At 40.7% G+C, this 16,923-nt stretch overlaps 1 protein-coding gene across 2 annotated transcripts in view; it reads right to left on the bottom strand.

Moving 5' to 3' along the window:
* scube1 (signal peptide, CUB domain, EGF-like 1) overlaps positions 1–16,923 on the bottom strand; it is a 489,492-nt gene that overhangs the window by 181,524 nt on the left and 291,045 nt on the right. The window contains exons 6-7 of one of the 2 annotated variants that reach the window (XM_086008801.1): positions 8,444–8,560; positions 1,410–1,499 (exon numbers count right to left, since the gene is read on the bottom strand). In XM_086008801.1, coding sequence (XP_085864927.1) covers positions 1,410–1,499; positions 8,444–8,560 — 207 coding nt within the window. The remainder of the gene's footprint in view (positions 1–1,409; positions 1,500–8,443; positions 8,561–16,923) is intronic. The other variant, XM_086008802.1, reaches the window with a different exon arrangement.

Here is a 16,923-nt window from a genome sequence, read left to right as displayed (position 1 = left end):
GAGACATCATGATCACAAGGAAGTGCTTACTGCTGACATTTAGTTATGTCAGAACTCATGCAGAGCAGAGAGATTTTACCATTCCCAGGATGGTGAAATGGTGGAAAGTTTAATTAATTCTGTTATCAAGATCCTGGAACCAGAGAAAATTCAAAAAGGTTGATTATTGTAAAAATCTAAGATACATTTTGTCTGCTGATAGCCCAGTTTGCAGAGCTAGGACATTACCTTTAGCACTCACTGTCCACAGAAGTTTAAACTCCCAACATCACTCGGGGGTTTAAAATGGCCACGAGCTACTGGAGCAGCTTTGTAGCCTAAACAAGTGCACCCCAAGTATTCAAATCTATTGATTTTCCACATAAACAACATAAGTACCAAAGCATAAATCCAACACTTGGGAGTGATATCACAATTGTTTTTAATTTGTAGTATAATAGAGAGCGCTGCAAGTTAATTCGTTGTTACTTCTTTGAATTTCACACTGTGACCATGACAATGCATCCATGCTAGCAGAAGAGCCTAGGAAGTATATAGGTTCATGCAAAGACTTTATTTGTTGTGGCTTGTGAATATTTGATCACAAAATAAAATTCAAATATTAAAACTTAAGTTATGGCTACCGGTAATTCTGGAAAGCACAAATTGCAGATGCATAAATAAAAATAACTACTTGATTGACAGGTGAAGGACATAATAAATTTTGCAATGGAAAAGGTCAGACCCTTTTGGCTGACCAGCTGCTGACTCATTGCTTGAGGATTGGCATCATCATATGGTGCTGCATAATAAACCTCATTGTTTTATTTTATGAATTTTGGGCAAAGAAGTTCATTGTTTAAAATCACAACAATGATAATACTGCAGTCGTCATCTACTTGGACTCTTACTGGCTGTGTCCTTCTGTCAGTCAAGCAGATGTATCCATAAGCCTTGAGGCTCAATTCAATACAACTGAGTGTTTCAAGTACAACAGATATGTGAAATGGTGATTTTAGAAAAGGAGGCCACAAATTATACTAATTTTTCATCCCGTTAAAAAAATACTGAAAATAAAATTTAGGACCATTATCTTATTTGCATCCAAAGTACAGATTGTGAATGTTCAAAGCTTTCCAACTACCCACTCCTCTTTGATATAACTTTCTGCTTTGTGTTTGGGAGGATTTTGGAGTGGAAATAACAATTATAGATGGAATTGCTTAAAAGCCCAGTAGTTAGCATCTTTTTGGTGGGGAGGGAGGGAGGCATAACAGGAAACAGGAAAATAAATAAGCAAGTCACATTTGCCAAGTAGGGTGGAGATGAGAAACCTTTTAATTTGTGACCTTACCACAAAGATGATATATGAAAAAAAAACAACAGACACAAGCGTTAGCACAACAAAGGAAGTGGAAGAAAAGGTTTACCCATGTGCAGCCGCCGTTTCACCCGCTTGTCCACATCAGCTACTGACGTGGCATTGTACTCAGAGCTCTCAATTGCAGCCTCATCCTTCTCTAAAACACAAGTAAGGGGACAAACATGGAGCAGTCGATTAACCAGGAGCCCAATCTTTCTGCCGCCTATGACAGCTGCTTGGCATTGACTAACCAAACAAAAAAAAAGAAATCAAGAAGTAAGCCATGAAGCACTAAATCCTTGTTAGAGTGTTAATCCTGTTTGGAATCTGAAGGAAATCTAAAATAAAAAGAGGGAAAAGATAGATTCTTAAAACTACTGCAAAAGAAAACTGAAAGATTCTTTTTCGGAAAATTGTACAGAAACTAAGCATTATAACAAGATTTGAAATGGTGACATAGAAAATAGGAAAATGAATGGAAATGCAAGAATATCATGAGATAATGGAGATAAAAGAGTTCATGATTTTTGAAGGCTAATATTGGTCATCAAGAAGTCTTGCAGGGAGAGACACAGAACGCAAGGACCCGGTGATGGACGGACATGGGAAGACAATAATCTTCCACAGTAACACAAAGTGGAAAAATGGGGGGGGGGGGATCCAGTCTGCATGCAAACAGGAAAACATCAATCAGGGGCAGCGCTGGTTGCCTGCTTGTCTATGGAACACATCACAACTGGCTAAACAGTCAGGACTAGAAACAATGTTCCAAGGATCGGCCTCGGCAAGAATTGACGTGCAGTCAGTGGGAGTAAGTACATGAAAATGTTAGCAACACAGCCATTAAGGTTAGTCTCTTGTACATGTGCAAGGGTCTTAGAGAAAGAGAGAGAGTGATAATGGAGAGAGTTGACACACAACATTGGAATATAAATTAAAATTGGATTAGACTTATTAATTACATTAGGAAAAATGAAATAGAATAATTCAAAGCAGAAAAGGAAAGAATGAAGAAGTTAAAACAGGTTCCCTCCCAGTCATTCAGTGGAGGAACAGACAGCTTCAGTGGGGTTGTATGAATGATGATGCAATAAATAAGAACAGAATCGTGAGAAATTGTAACAATGTAGTAAAGTTCTAGTACTTACACATGCAGCAAATGCAATAAGAACAGAAGAAAGGCAAATATAAATAGGCTAGATTTTATTTCAAAAATCAGAAGGCTGCAGTTTTAAGGGTGACATTGCAGAGCATTTGCAATCTTTCAGTGATGTCACAATTCCACATCACTTCAGATGGCAAACATTAATGAGTTGGATGAGTTCGGAAAAGTGTTTCAGTGGCACCACTGTATGGTTTAACAAGATTGAGATTTTTTGTTTTTTATATATATATAGAAACCAGTTTCTCCGTGGGATCAGGCTGCAATAGAGGCTTTATTTTGTGTTTTTTTTTGTTTAAAAGAGTCACTTATATATCAAAATCAACAATGCTCAGACAAGACAGGCAATCAGGAACCATCACCAGAAAGCAGAGGAAATAAAAGTTTTCCTAAAGGAGGAACTAAATACAGAGAAGTTGGCACAGGCAGTTAAAGTAACATGGATCATATGACCAAGAAACAGTAACCTCCAAGGCTGTCAACATGAGCTGACTTTACGTGTTATCTTAGAACATACATAGGAAGTTTCAAGCTTTTGTGAGGAACAAAAGGGAAAAGGACAGATCAACACACAGAATATGTGTATTTTACCATCATCTGGTTAAAATACAACATTCTTTTTTTACTCCATGAAACAACACTTATTAAAAAAAAATTACATCCTGAACATGAAGATATTGCAAGCACACACAAAAATGTCATTAGAAAAGGTAAAAAGCACCTAATAAACGACATGGCTAATACACTCCTGTTATGATGCACAGCAAAGCTCCAAATGATGTCCTTAGGCTATTGAGATACACGCAGCTAAGCTGGACAGATAGCATATATCTTCTACAAAATATACACAATCAAATAAAACTTACCTTTGCTGAATTTCAATGTACTGTATTTAGTTCAATGCCAAAAAGATTTCCCTTAAAAGAACGCAACTGAGGCATGTTCTAAGTGAAGGTAAACACATTGTGGGCAGGCAGTCTTGAATCTGAGCAATAATCATGGAGGTGATACACTCCACTGTCACTGAAACATGGCCCTTAGGAGTTGAGCATGTTGCTTGTTATGAGGTGCATGCAATGGTTAATGCTCCAAAAAGCACATCAGAAAATGTAATATTAAAAACTTTAGGATCCAGGATACCGCAAAACTAAGAGTTTGATAATGAGCAGAGGGTATAATAGCAAAAACTGGTTAAATCTAAGCATACCTTTAAATCAGAGCCTTAACATTCTCAGAGCGCAACCCAAAGCATTCTTTGCATTGGTAGCATATCATTAACATGTTAGACATAATATGGCATGTAAAATGATGTTAATAGAATTCAATATAAAGCAGAAAATGATCTTACCTTGTGAAAAAGGATTATAGATACGAATCCGCAATCCTTTTTCATTAACATTTCCCCCCGCCCCCCACAACACCATCCCCCCTCACCACCCCCACCCCCCTGCACCGCCCCCCACCCCACCCCCCCCCCACAGCGGCCATGTTTAGTGCAGTAATTAAGACAATTCAGTTTAGCTGTGAACCTTCTCGTGAAAAATGCTCAGTGAACTTTTGGGTCCAAGTAACAATTTTGTATTTGTAGTTTGCAGTTTTGATGACCAAATAATCAGGAATAACAGAAAATATTACCAATTGCTTCAGGGAGGAATTGGGAGCAGGTAACACTCTGGTGCCTGTAGAAACAGGTAACTTCAACGTATATTTTTAGCACAGCCTGATTAATACCTGGAATGGTCTTTCAGGTAAGATAGTGGAGGCAAGAACTCTGGAATCATTCAAGAGGTCGTTAGATAATGTGATGGGGGAATGGTAGGTTTCTATAGAAGATTAAGCTATATGGACTGATTAGCTTCCTTGATCTATATTTAACTGTGAACTGTTTCAAGTTAGAATATTCTCAACACAGAACTTCAGTTATTAATGGTAACAACAATAGGCAGACCATGTATAAAGTGCTGAGACGTGAATGTAACTGAGAAGTTTTAGAGGGGAAGTATTAATGCTTTATGCTTTAATGGTTTTGTCCCTAGATTAGTTTCAAAGGTTTCCAAGTCAAATCACATCTGTATTGGAACATTTTTTTTTCTTGTTACAACAGTCAATATGTTTTGTAAATATGGTGTCAATCTATTTCTTGTGTTGCATCATACTTGAGTAAAAAACTGTTATTTTTAGCAATACCTTTAAATCAATTACTTTCAAATCAACGGAACATCAAAATACTTCATGACAGACATATTCTGTCATGAATTTATAAATTCACATATCACATTATTTTTCAGTGATCACAGTGCTTGTAAATGCCCCAGAGTTCTTTGAGCTGTAAGCCTTTTATGTTGGTTTTAATTATCATTGACTAATGTTCCAACTGAAAAATTAAAAATGAGGTGGCTTGTTTGTAAAATAACAAACTTACAATAAAAGTACCATGGTTTCCTCGTAAATGATCTTGCAAGACAGTTTGGTAGGTTTGTAAACAGAGGTGTGTGCAATAACGTAACTAGTAATGCTTAATTTACTGATATAACAGTGATTGCATTTTCTAGACACTGAAGACTTGAAATTACTGTTGGCAACGGATTTTGCTGTAATAATAATGGTGAGACTGTCAGCGCTCGCCGTTATTATTGGGTAAATCTGACAGCAACTTCTGGCGTCCGCAGATGCGCAGTTAAACGCGGGAATCAAGAAGTTGCAGTCAGAGATACCCTGCTCCTCCACAGGGTGCGCTGTTGCAGTCCTCACCGATAAACTCTGCACTGAAGTCACTGTAATGGCGTGAACTCGGGGTACTTACTCACTAGTTCCGCACTATAACCGGCTGAAAAAGTTAGGGCTGGTACATTTAGGAGTAAGTGAGTTTTTAATGGCATAATCAGTGATAATTACTGCTGAACAACCTCTCCAGCCCATAAAAAATAATTTTACAAGTGTGGAGTCCCATTCCCTCAGAAGAAAATTAATGTTGCAGATTTTTTTTTTAATTAATTTTTTTTTTACTTTTGCTGTTTGTCTTTTATCTCTCTCCCTCATTCCCATGTGTATTATCCCATCTGTATTTCCCAATCTTTATTTTGCTTTTTCTACATCATTTAAATGTAATTTATATTTCCTGCTTTATACTTCCTGGTTTAGATTCAGCATGTCTCAGTGAGGATTCTTCAATCTGATTGGTTGAAGAGCCTCGCTGTTACTTTGCCTGCTCACAGACACCACAGATCCCCTGTAGCAGGCGCCATGCTGAAAAAGACACCGGATTAGTGGAAATCTCCGCTGACAAGCCCATGAATGGTCTGTCGGCAGTTGTCAGCGAGGTGAACGGCAAAAGCCTTTCCTTCGCCGCTGAGAGCAAAATCCAGGCCAATGTGTCTACATGACATTCCTCTGCTACATTAAATAAGTCAATGCCTCATTTAAAATGCAGAGGAATGTCATACAAATGTGGTAAGCATTCATCTGCTAATATAGTATCAGCAACAGTAATTTCTAGCCTTTAGTGTTCCCCACCGCCCCCACCCCCCCCCCCCCCCGCCGCCCAAGAGAAAGCATGATATGCTGGACTGTTCTGAAATGCTAAATCTTATAAAAGGTTAATTGAACTGATAGTGGTATGGTACAGTTGTTTCTTATTACTGTACTTCATAAATTACACTTTAGAACTGTTGGTTACAAGCAGACGGAGAGCAAAGATTTTGTACAGAACTGTCCTGTGACACCACAAATTCCCATTCCAGTGACATTGTGAATAGGGAAAGTGGTTTCCCTTCATGATATCATAATGTTAACACCCAGCACTTCCACAAGTGAAACCTCACCCATCAGAAAATAATAAAAATATTGTAAATGCTGCTGGTGGTACAGGGCGTACTCATCTTAGCAGTCCAAATGACTGACCCTTTGTGACGTTTTTTGCAAGTCTGTTCCAAGAAGATATCCTGTCCAATAAGTCTCTCGAACAAAGAGCTCTTTTGATCAAATATTTCATATCCAACTCAAGTCCTCATTTGTTTACCCAGTTTTAAAGTTATTTTTCTCAGCTGTTTAGTACTTCTAACCGAGTCTGCAGAAGATCAATGAAATTCCCATTTACAATGCAAAATTTGTAGGAGTGAATTCTCTATTGGCCCCATTCAAAAGTGAGCATGGTCATTACACTGTTGGTACTGTGCTAACTCATCAGCCAGGTATGGCTTGCATACTGAGTGTTGTATGAAATGGGTACTTAGTACGACAATACGGTGAGCCTTTCATCTCCAGGAAACTCCAATGATATTATTACACTGCCATCCTGTGTGTCATGCCTTCACAGTTAGATACTAAATATTTCTGGGTCTGCAATAGTGTGCAGACCTTATGGAATTTAGACTTGGAGCAAGCGATTGAAAGTCACTGAATATCAATACAAGCACTGCAGAGCTTGGACTTGTACCCACAGTGATCCTCCAGGCATAAGAATACCTTGAGAAAGCAACAGATTCAATCAAGGTGCTGCACAATCAATCAAGGCTAAGTGCTGCACATTAGATCTGTACCCAGAGGCAGCCTAATAGTATCACTCCATCCACAAGCGCAAATGTACTACTAGCTCTTGCCCACTCACCCTCCAAAAATAAAATATTTGATAATCAAAACAGAAAACTTTGGAAATGCATGTTGGATAGAGAGATAGAGATAGAAAGACTTGCATTTATATAGCATCTTTCACAAACTTAGGATGTCCCAAAGCGCATTACAACCAATGAAATACATTTTAAGAGTAATCGCTGTTGTAATGTAGGAAATGCAGCAGCAAGTAGGTGCACATCAAGGTCCCACAAGCAGCAAGGAAATAAATGATAAGATTATCTATTTTAGGTGTTGTTTGAGGGATAAATGTTGGCCAGGACACTAAGAGGAATCTATTGCTCTTCTTCAAATAGTGCCGTGGGATCTTTAACCTCCACCTGAGGAGGCAAATGGGGCCTCGGTTAAACGTCTCAACCAAAAGATGGCACCTCCGACAGTGCAGTGTACTCTCAGTACTCAGCCTAGATTATGGATCAAATCTCTGGAGTGGACGTGGAACCCACAACCTTCTAATTTAGAGGTGAGAGTGCGACACCAAGGCTAAAATTTTAGGTGAGACCCTTCATTCATTTCAGATATATTGGTATATCAGGTGGGGACTTTCCATCAGTAATAACTATACTGGTACATTTGGCCACTCTTCCCATCCCCCTTCCCGTCCCGTCTGCTCCACCCCACCCCCTCCCCCCAATCAGTTATGCAGCATTATGCAGGTTGGAGTAGAAACTTCAAGTACCCTAAAAGTAGCACCGGAAATCAACTTATAGCACACAGAGATGTAAAACAAACTGTTAACCTATATTTGATGTGGAAACCTTCAGTTCAAATAAGTTAAATTTTACTTCGGTAAGAAAAATTAAGAATAGTCAGATACAAACATACCAGTCAGCTTGCGAGGAATCCATGTTATAGGATTACTATAAACCTTGGTTTACAAAAACTCCAATGTGCCTTAAATTTAGTTTATTTTAAATTCAGAGATCATACATTAACATTACATGAATGAGAATTTTTCAAAAAATGTGATGTAACATGGAATGATCCTAGAAGACTTCTATTTGCTTTAATTGCCACATAGCACAATATGAAACAGTTCCAACATTAGAGCTAGTTTGCTGTTGATGAGTTGGAGGACTAATGGGCATCCACTTGAAACTTTAGCAAAAGAGGTCGATACTCAGACTCCTATGAAACATAGCAGCAAAATTACATTACCCATTAGATTTGCTCATGCAGTTGGCAACACAAACTACAATAGACTGTGCTTCTACAGCATTTATTCAGCAAGCCAGGCTATTACTCAGTTCATACTGTAGCAAGTTGTCTATCAGTCAGATCTTTAACACACGCAGTCGGTCTTCACTTACCAATGCATGTTTTCCCATCTGAATGCAGAGCGTATTTCTGGTGACAGCCGCACACTGGTCCATTGTCCGTATCATCACAGGTATGCTGACAGCCCCCATTTCCATAGTTACAGGTTACTGTTACGCAGAAAGTGTAGGAAGGCAAAAATGTAAACACAGAACTCTATATTATATAGCTCATTTCACAGCTCCATATTGCATTATACAACCATCGAAAGAGAGACATGATGGAATACATAATTCATTCTTTGAGTGCTGATGTTAATTTGACTTCTGAATGCTGAATAAATATCCTTACTTGTGAGTGGAATAAACTTAGGAATTGTTGCCAACTGTTGGGAACTACACATTGTATTTATACTACAGACTATTTATTATTTTGGATTCCTTTCCCAATTTGAAGTGGGTGGGCAGTGGGGTGTGATGTGCAGTATAAAGAGTGCCTAACATTTCCTAGAACATTTAGGGCTGCCATTTTTAGCTAAGTCAAAAACTGGATCAGAACAGTGGCAGAGCAAGTACGGAATCATGGCTTAATGCTGATATTTGCTTTGCTGATGATGCAAATTAATTGCTGACCGTAATGATTAATGCTCCCACATAACCAGACACAGGGGAGAAAATTAACTTTGGTTTTTAAAACCTGTCTTTTGATGTGTAACTTGCATTTTAGGAATTTGTGGACTGCCCACACAAACATAGGACTGTCTGGCCCAAACTGGACAGATGGCAATCCTACTGCACATCATGTGATGCAAACTCCTGATGTTAAATTGGCAAGACTGTCTATGGAATATTGGCTAGATTTGTCCACTTATTAGAAAGATTTCAAGCCTCCCGTCCAAAGTAGCAAGATCAGCATTCCTGGAGCGGTGGATCATCCTGCAAAGAGAAGTATTGTAATGCTCCATCTTGAGTGGCATCACTGAGTAATGAAATCACGCGATGTAGGCGTCATGCCTTGGCTGGGTAATGATGTCCTGGAGAGGTAAACGTTGCTGGTGTTTCTCTGTAAGTTTATATTTTCTCCCTTTCACTCCTTCAGATGTCCTTGTATCGTTTGCTACCTCCAATCTGTGTGAGCCACCTGACAACCTACTCCCAAGCTCTTGACAATGCTGGTGTGTATCAACCCAACAGAAGGTGCACAAAATACGGCTCATAACGACGTTCCCTTCTTCCAGGAAAACATCTGTGGGGAAATTTTACAAATGCACACTCCTTGCACCGAGCTTCGCCTGTCGGGAACGCATTTTGGGAAATCGTGCAGACGCCTCCCACAAATTTTCCATCAATTGAAATGAAATTGAATGGATAGAAAGTCATGGGAGGCACATGCTGCCCTGAGCTGTGCTCCTATCGGGTGACACTCTGTGCCAGGAGTATGCATGCATAAAACTTAGCTTCGATCTCTACTCGTGGCACCGTGAGCGCAGGGCTCAGAACAGGAATTTATCATGTGGAGAATGGTATCCTATTGCTCCATGCTGTACTGTTTTGTAGAATACCACCTAAATAACATTTACTAAATGGCTAGTAAACTGTGGTTAGAACAAAGGTTAATATGTTACATTTTGTTCAGAAACAGAGAAATAAAAAGTAAATTAACCTTCAAATGACTTAATAACTTTTAGTTTCTAAGAAATATGAATACATTTCCATCGCCCATGTATATATATTATTCATATACATACATGCATACAGATACATACATACATCGCCCATGGCATTGTACACAGGAAGTCAAGTCATTCTATGATGTCAAGACCAAGCATGGTCTTTGGGGAAGGATGGTTAGAGGGCAGTGGATATTTGGACCAGAGCACAAAGACATAACGCAGTTCCCATTTTAAAGTCATACATGATGTCCTAATTCTTATATATTTGCATTATAAATTCTTATATCCACAATTATAATGAAAATGGCCTATGTAAATTTGCACACTGTAATTACACCTTTCCACCAGCGGTGGTGTTACAGCCTAGATTATGTACTCAAGTGCAGGAATGAGGCTTGAATCCACGATCTTCTGGCTCAGAGGAGAGACTGCTACCACTGAGTTAAGCTCACATTTTTTATTCTTGTTTATGACTCAGAGATTCTACTGGAGCCCTTAAAGACTCGAGCGCAACTAATGGGAAATATGTTGGATGATCTATTCCCGTTATTTGCATGTCATTAGGACCCGCCTACCCATTTTAGGCAGATGCATTCTGCAACCCCATCACTTCTGCTGAAAAATTCTGGAAGTGACAGAGGTGAGTAGGAGGCCAGCAGAATAGCTCCTGAAGATTTCTTGCCCACATTCACTAGAGTTATGCCGGTGAGCTGACATAATTCAGCGGAAAATCCTGCCCATCATTTCAACTGAAGTGTGTAACTCCTTGGAGAATGTGCTATTCTTTATAATATGCAGAAACAAAGTAATTTCTTACTTTTTTCCAATTGTAGTTTTTTATCATTAGGGTTGCTGACAGATTTATTTTACTGTACAATTCAGGGGAGTATAACATTTTGTACATTATAGATTTTTGTATCAAGCCTTCAATCACAGGCCCATTTTACAAACTGAAAATGAACTAATCCATAATTTTTGAAAGAAAAATAAATGCCCACCCAAGGGCTCAGTTGGTAAAGGAAATGCTTAATTAAGCCACGCAGACCAGAAGGTCCCAGTTTCAATTTCTAAGCTGTGCTGAGTTAGATGAATTCAGTCAAGGTGACAGTAGGGACACTACAATTGGCCTCAGTGCCTTAGATTAGAAAGAGGAAAATCAGTCAGCATTCTGGTTCCCAATTGGTACCGAGTACCCATTATAGATTCATGAAGATTGAATGAAGACTGGATTGGGCTGAGCTATAATGCCCCATGATTGAATTGAACAAGCTGCCAGCATTCCCTCCTTAAGAAACAAAGATACTGGGTTGGCAATAGAGGTCTTTGGCAGCCAGTTTGTTCTAGATTCAATGGCATCACTGCATCTGACACATAGCAAGAATGGAATTTGCAACAAATTAGATCTGTTTAATCAACAAATTCTCAGTTTTTAAAAAATTCATTCACAGGATGTAGGCGTTGCTGGCAAGGCCAGCATTTATTGCCCATCCCTAATTGTCCTTAAGAAGCCGCCTTCTTGAACCGCTGCAGTCCATGTGGTGAAGGTATTCTTAATATACTTTGTCGTAGCAGTTTGGTACAACTGAGTGGCTTGCTGGGCCATTTCAGAGGGCAGTTAAGAGTCAACCACATTGCTGTGGGTTTGGAGTCAAATTAGGGCAGAACAGGTAAGGACGGCAGATTTCCTTCCCTAAAGGAATTTAAATTCTCCAGCTGCCATGGTGGGATTTGGACTCACGCCTCTGGATCATTAGTCCAGGCCTCTGGATTACTAGTCCAGTAACGTAACCACTATGCTACCGTTCCAGAAGCTGGTGATCGCCTGCACAATGTATGAGTACCAAAGGGCGACGGTTCCCTTGGAACTGTACCCCAGCAGACGTCAATGGCCCATAATTTCCTCGGATCTGCTCCTACTCCACCATCGTGACATCACCGGAAGTGTGACATGAGTAAACAGAGTTTCCGTTGCACTTCCGGTGAAGTTACGGCAGTGAAGTGGGAGCGCCCCAGAGGAAACTCCAGGTATGTCTGCAGGAGATACTTGAGTGTCTAAATTTAAGTGCCTTGGTGTAGATTAAAAGATATAAGTGTTCCAAATTTTAAAACTAATTAATTAATTGAGATGGGAGACCAGGCAATGTGTTGTTGTTGTTGCATGTGGGAGCTGGTGGACACCATTGAGGTCCAAGGCGGCCACATCTGCAGCAAATGTTGGCTGCTCGAGGAACTTCGGCTCCGAGTTGATGAGCTGGAGTCCGAGCTTCAGACACTGCGACACATTAGGGAGGGGGAGCGTTACCTGGACACTATGTTCCAGGAGGCAGTCACACCCACTAGAGTAATTACTTCCAATTTGGCCTATGGTCAGGGACAGGAGGGTGTGACTACAAGCGAAGCAGGTATTGGGATCCAGGAGGGAGTGGTGGAGGAGCCTCAGCCCTTGGCCTTGTTCAACAGGTATGAGATTCTTGCTCCTTGTGTGGATGAGGTCAGGGACTGCAGGGAGGATGAGCAAACTGACCACAGCACCGTGGTACAGGGAGCCATTCAAGTGGGGGGAGCAAAAAGAAATGTTGTACTGATTGGGGACAGTATAGTGAGGGGGATAGATACTGTTTTCTGCAGCTGAAAGCGTGAGTCCCGAAGGCTGTGTTGCCTGCCCGGTGCCAGGGTTAAGGACATTTCCTCTGGGCTAGAGAGAAACTTGGAGTGGGGGGGTGGGGGGAAGATACAGTTGTCATGGTCCACGTAGGTACCAATGACATAGGTAGGACAAAGAAAGAGGTTCTGCTGCGAGAGTATGAGCAGCTAGGGGCTAAATTAAAAAGCAGAACCACAAAGGTAATAATCTCTGGATTACTATCTGAGCCACGAGCGAATTTGCATAGGGTAAATAAGATCAGAGAAATGAACGAGTGGCTCAAAGACTGGTGTGGGAGAAATGGGTTTCGATTGTGGGGCACAGGCACCAGTACTGGGATAAGAGGGAGCTGTTCCATTTGGAAGGGCTTCACTTGAACCACGCTGGGGCTAGAGTCCTGGCAAATCGAATAACTATGGCTGTAGAGAGGGCTTTAAACTAAATAGTGGGGGGGAGGATCCAGGTGAGCGGGAAAATAAAAAGTCAATGAGAAATGAGAAAGCAATAGAGCAGGCTAGAGATGGGGGAAATAATAACCAGACTGTGACAGGAAGGGACAGAATGTTTAAAAATAAGAGAGTGTAACAGAAAAAAAGAACAAAACATGGAAACATGGTAAAAAGACAAAGTTAAAAACTCTATATCTGAATGCACGCAGCATTCATAACAAGATAAATGAGTTAACGGCACAAATAGATACAAATGGGTATGATCTGATCGCCATTACAGAGACATGGTTGCAAGGTGATCAGGGCTGAGAACTGAATATTCCAGCGTATGTGATAATTCTGAAGGATAGATAGAAAGGAAAGGGAGGTGGGGTGGCTTTGTTGGTAAAAGATGGGATCAGTGCAGTGGTGAGAAGTGATATTGGCTCAGAAGATCAAGATGTAGAATCGGTTTGGGTGGAGATAAAAAATAATAAGGGGAAAAGTCTCTGGTGGGCATAGTCTACAGGCCCCCGAACAGTAGCAATGCTGTTGGACAGAGTATAAATCAACAAATAATGGAGGCCTGTAAAAAAGGTACAGTAATAATCATGGGTGATTTTAATCTCCATATTGATTGGACAAATCAAATTGGCCATGGTAGCCTTGAGGAGAAGTTCATAGAGTGCATCTGGGATGGTTTCCTAGAACAGTATATAATGGAACCAACCAGGGAGCAGGCTATCTTGGATCTGGTACTATGTAATGAGACAGAATTAATAAATGACCTCATAGTAAAGGATCCTCTAGGAAAGAGTGATCATAGCATGGTTGAATTTCAAATTCAGTTGGAGGGTGAGAAAGTTGTATCCCAAACCAGTGTCCTGATCTTAAGCAAAGGCAATTATAATGGCATGAGGGCAGAACTGGCTAAAGTGAACTGGAAAAACAAATTAAAGGGTAAGAAAGTTGAAATGCAGTGGCGGACATTTAAGAGGATATTTCATAACTCTCAACAAAAATATATTCCAGTGAGAAAGAAAGATTTTAAGAGAAGGGAGCACTATCCGTGGCTAACTAAGGAAGTAAAGGATGGTATCAAATTGAAAACAAAGGCATACAATGTTGCCAAGATTGGTGGGAGACCAGAGGATTGGGAAATTTTTAAAAAACAGCAAAGGATCACTAATAAAATAATAAAGAGAGAGAAGATGAATTATGAGAGTAAGCTGGCAAGAAACATTAAAACAGATAGTAAGAGCTTCTACAGGTATATAAAAGGAAGAGGGTGGCTAAAGTAAACATTGGTTCCTTAGAGGTTGAGACTGGGGAATTAATAATGGGGAACGGGGAAATGACAGAGACTCTGAACAAATATTTTGCATCTGTCTTCACTGTAGAGGACATTAACAACATCCCAATAATGGATAATCAAGGGGCCACAGGGAGTGGGGAACTAAAGACAATCACTAGCACTAAGGAAATAGTACTTGGTAAAATAATGGGACTAAAAGACAACAAGTCCCCTGGACCAAATGGCTTGCATCCCAGGGCCTTAAAAGTAGTGGCTGCAGAGATAGTGGATGCATTGGTTGCAATATACCAAAATTCCCTGGTCTCTGGAGAGGTCCCAGCTGATTGGAAAACCGCTAATGTAACACCCCTATTTAAGAAAGGAGGGAGACAGTTAGCCTAACATCTGTCGTTGGGAAAATGCTGGAGTCCTTCATTAAGGAAGAAGTAGCAGGGCATTTAGAAAAACATACTGCAGTCAAACAGAGTCAGCATGGTTTTATGAAAGGGAAATCATGTTTAACAAATTTGCTGGAGTTCTTTGAGGATGTAACAAGCAGTGTGGACAAGGGTGAGCCAGTGGATGTGGTGTATTTGGATTTCCAGAAGGCATTCAATAAGGTGCCACATAAAAGGTTACTGCATAAGATAAGAGCTCACGGAGTTGGGGGTAATATATTAGCATGGATAGAGAATTGGCTAACTAACAGAAAGCAGAGAGTCGGGATAAATGGGTCATTTTCCGGTTGGCAAACGGTAACTAGTGGGGTGCCACAGGGATCGGTGCTGGGGCCTCAACTATTTACAATCTACATTAATGGCTTGGATGAAGGGATCAAGTGTAATGTAGCCAAGCTTGCGCATGATACAAAGATGGGTGGGAAAGCAAGTTGTGCAGAGGACTCAAAGAATTTGCAAAGGGATATAGACAGGTTAAGTGAGTGGGCAAACATTTGACAGATGGAGTATAATGTGAGAAAGTGTGAGGTTATCCTCTTTGGTAGGAAAAATAAAAAAGCAAACTATTATTTAAATGGAGAGAGATTACAAAGTGCTACAGTTCAGAGGGACCTGGGGGTCCTTGTGCATGAAACACAAAATGTTAGCCTGCAGGTACAGCAAGTAATCAAAAAGGCAAATGGAATGTTGGCCTTTATTTCAAGGGGATTGGAGTATAAAAGCAGGGAAGTCCTGCTACAACTGTACAAGATACTGCATACAGTTTTGGTCTCCTTATTTAAGGAAGGATATACTTGCATTGGAGGCAGTTCAGAGACGATTCACTCGGTTAATTCCAGAGATGAGGGGGTTGACTTATGAAGAAAGGTTGAGCAAGCTGGGCCTATACTCATTGGAATTTAGAAGAATGAGCAGTGATCTTATCGAAACATATAAGATACTGAGGGGGCTCGACAAGGTAGATGCCGAGAGGATGTTTCCCCTCGTGGGGAAATCTAGAACTTGGGGGCAGAGTCTCAGAATAAAGGGTCGCCCTTTTAGAACTGAGATGAAGAGGAATTTCTTCTCTCAGAGGGTCATAAATCTGTGGAATGCTCTGCCCCAGAGAGCTGTGGAGGCTGGGTCATTAAATACATTTAAGGTGGAGATAGACAGATTTTTGCAAGATAGGGAGTGAAGAGTTATGGGGGGCGGGCTGGGAAGTGGCTTTGAGCCCTAGATCAGCCATGATCTTATTGAATGGCAGAGCAGGCTCGAGGGGCCAAGTGGCCTATTCCTGCTCCGATTTCTTATGTTCTTATGAGAGGAGGAAGGGTGACAACTGGCAAAAAAAGGAAAAAAACTGGGAATCTTTCCCAATTTCCTTTGCGTGGAGGGGAGAGAAGGGAAAAAACTCATTTATGGTTTCTTGACTAGAGAAAGTGTGTCACACTTTAGGAAGAATCCCTAAGCATTTTCTGTAACATAACAAAAATCACGAGTAATAAGTGGGCTCCAGTTTGGCCAATTTAGTTGTTGTATTAAACAAGGTTTTAACATTACATTCTGTTTACAATCAAAATAGATTCTAAAATGTTAAGTTAGCCAAACATTTTGCTTCCTTTTATTTCAAAATCAATTTCTAGGTTAAATAATACTCAGGTAGAATTTCCACAGGACTTCTTCTGACCGGTAAACACCCCGGAGAAACGGCATGAACGACCATTAATGCCCTTTCTCTGAACAATCCCTGCAGTGGAATGGATAGGCCCAAGGCCCACCCGACATTCAGCTGCAGAAACCTCCTGGGCGACCCCCCAGGCAGCTCACCGGCAAAGAGGATTGCAATTTCGGACCACAGTGCTGCCGGAAGTGGTCGTGGGAAAGGGATGGCTACAGCAAGCGGGAGAGGGAGTGGGTGCCGGAGGGGGTGGGAGCAGCAAGCGGGAGGGTGCCTGATACCGGCTGCATTTAGGGAAGCCCAATTTTACAAAGGGGGCCTGATACAGGCCCCCTATTTGCATATGTAAAGGGACTAACGCCTGCTTTAGGCACGGG

The sequence above is a fragment of the Somniosus microcephalus genome, chromosome 16 (assembly GCF_052327205.1).
Source record: "Somniosus microcephalus isolate GS21.2 chromosome 16, FLI_Smic_1.0, whole genome shotgun sequence".
Taxonomy (NCBI): Eukaryota; Metazoa; Chordata; class Chondrichthyes; order Squaliformes; family Somniosidae; genus Somniosus; species Somniosus microcephalus.
The sequence above is the reverse complement of the archived record's forward strand: the minus strand, read 5'-3'. Positions and strand labels throughout refer to the sequence as shown.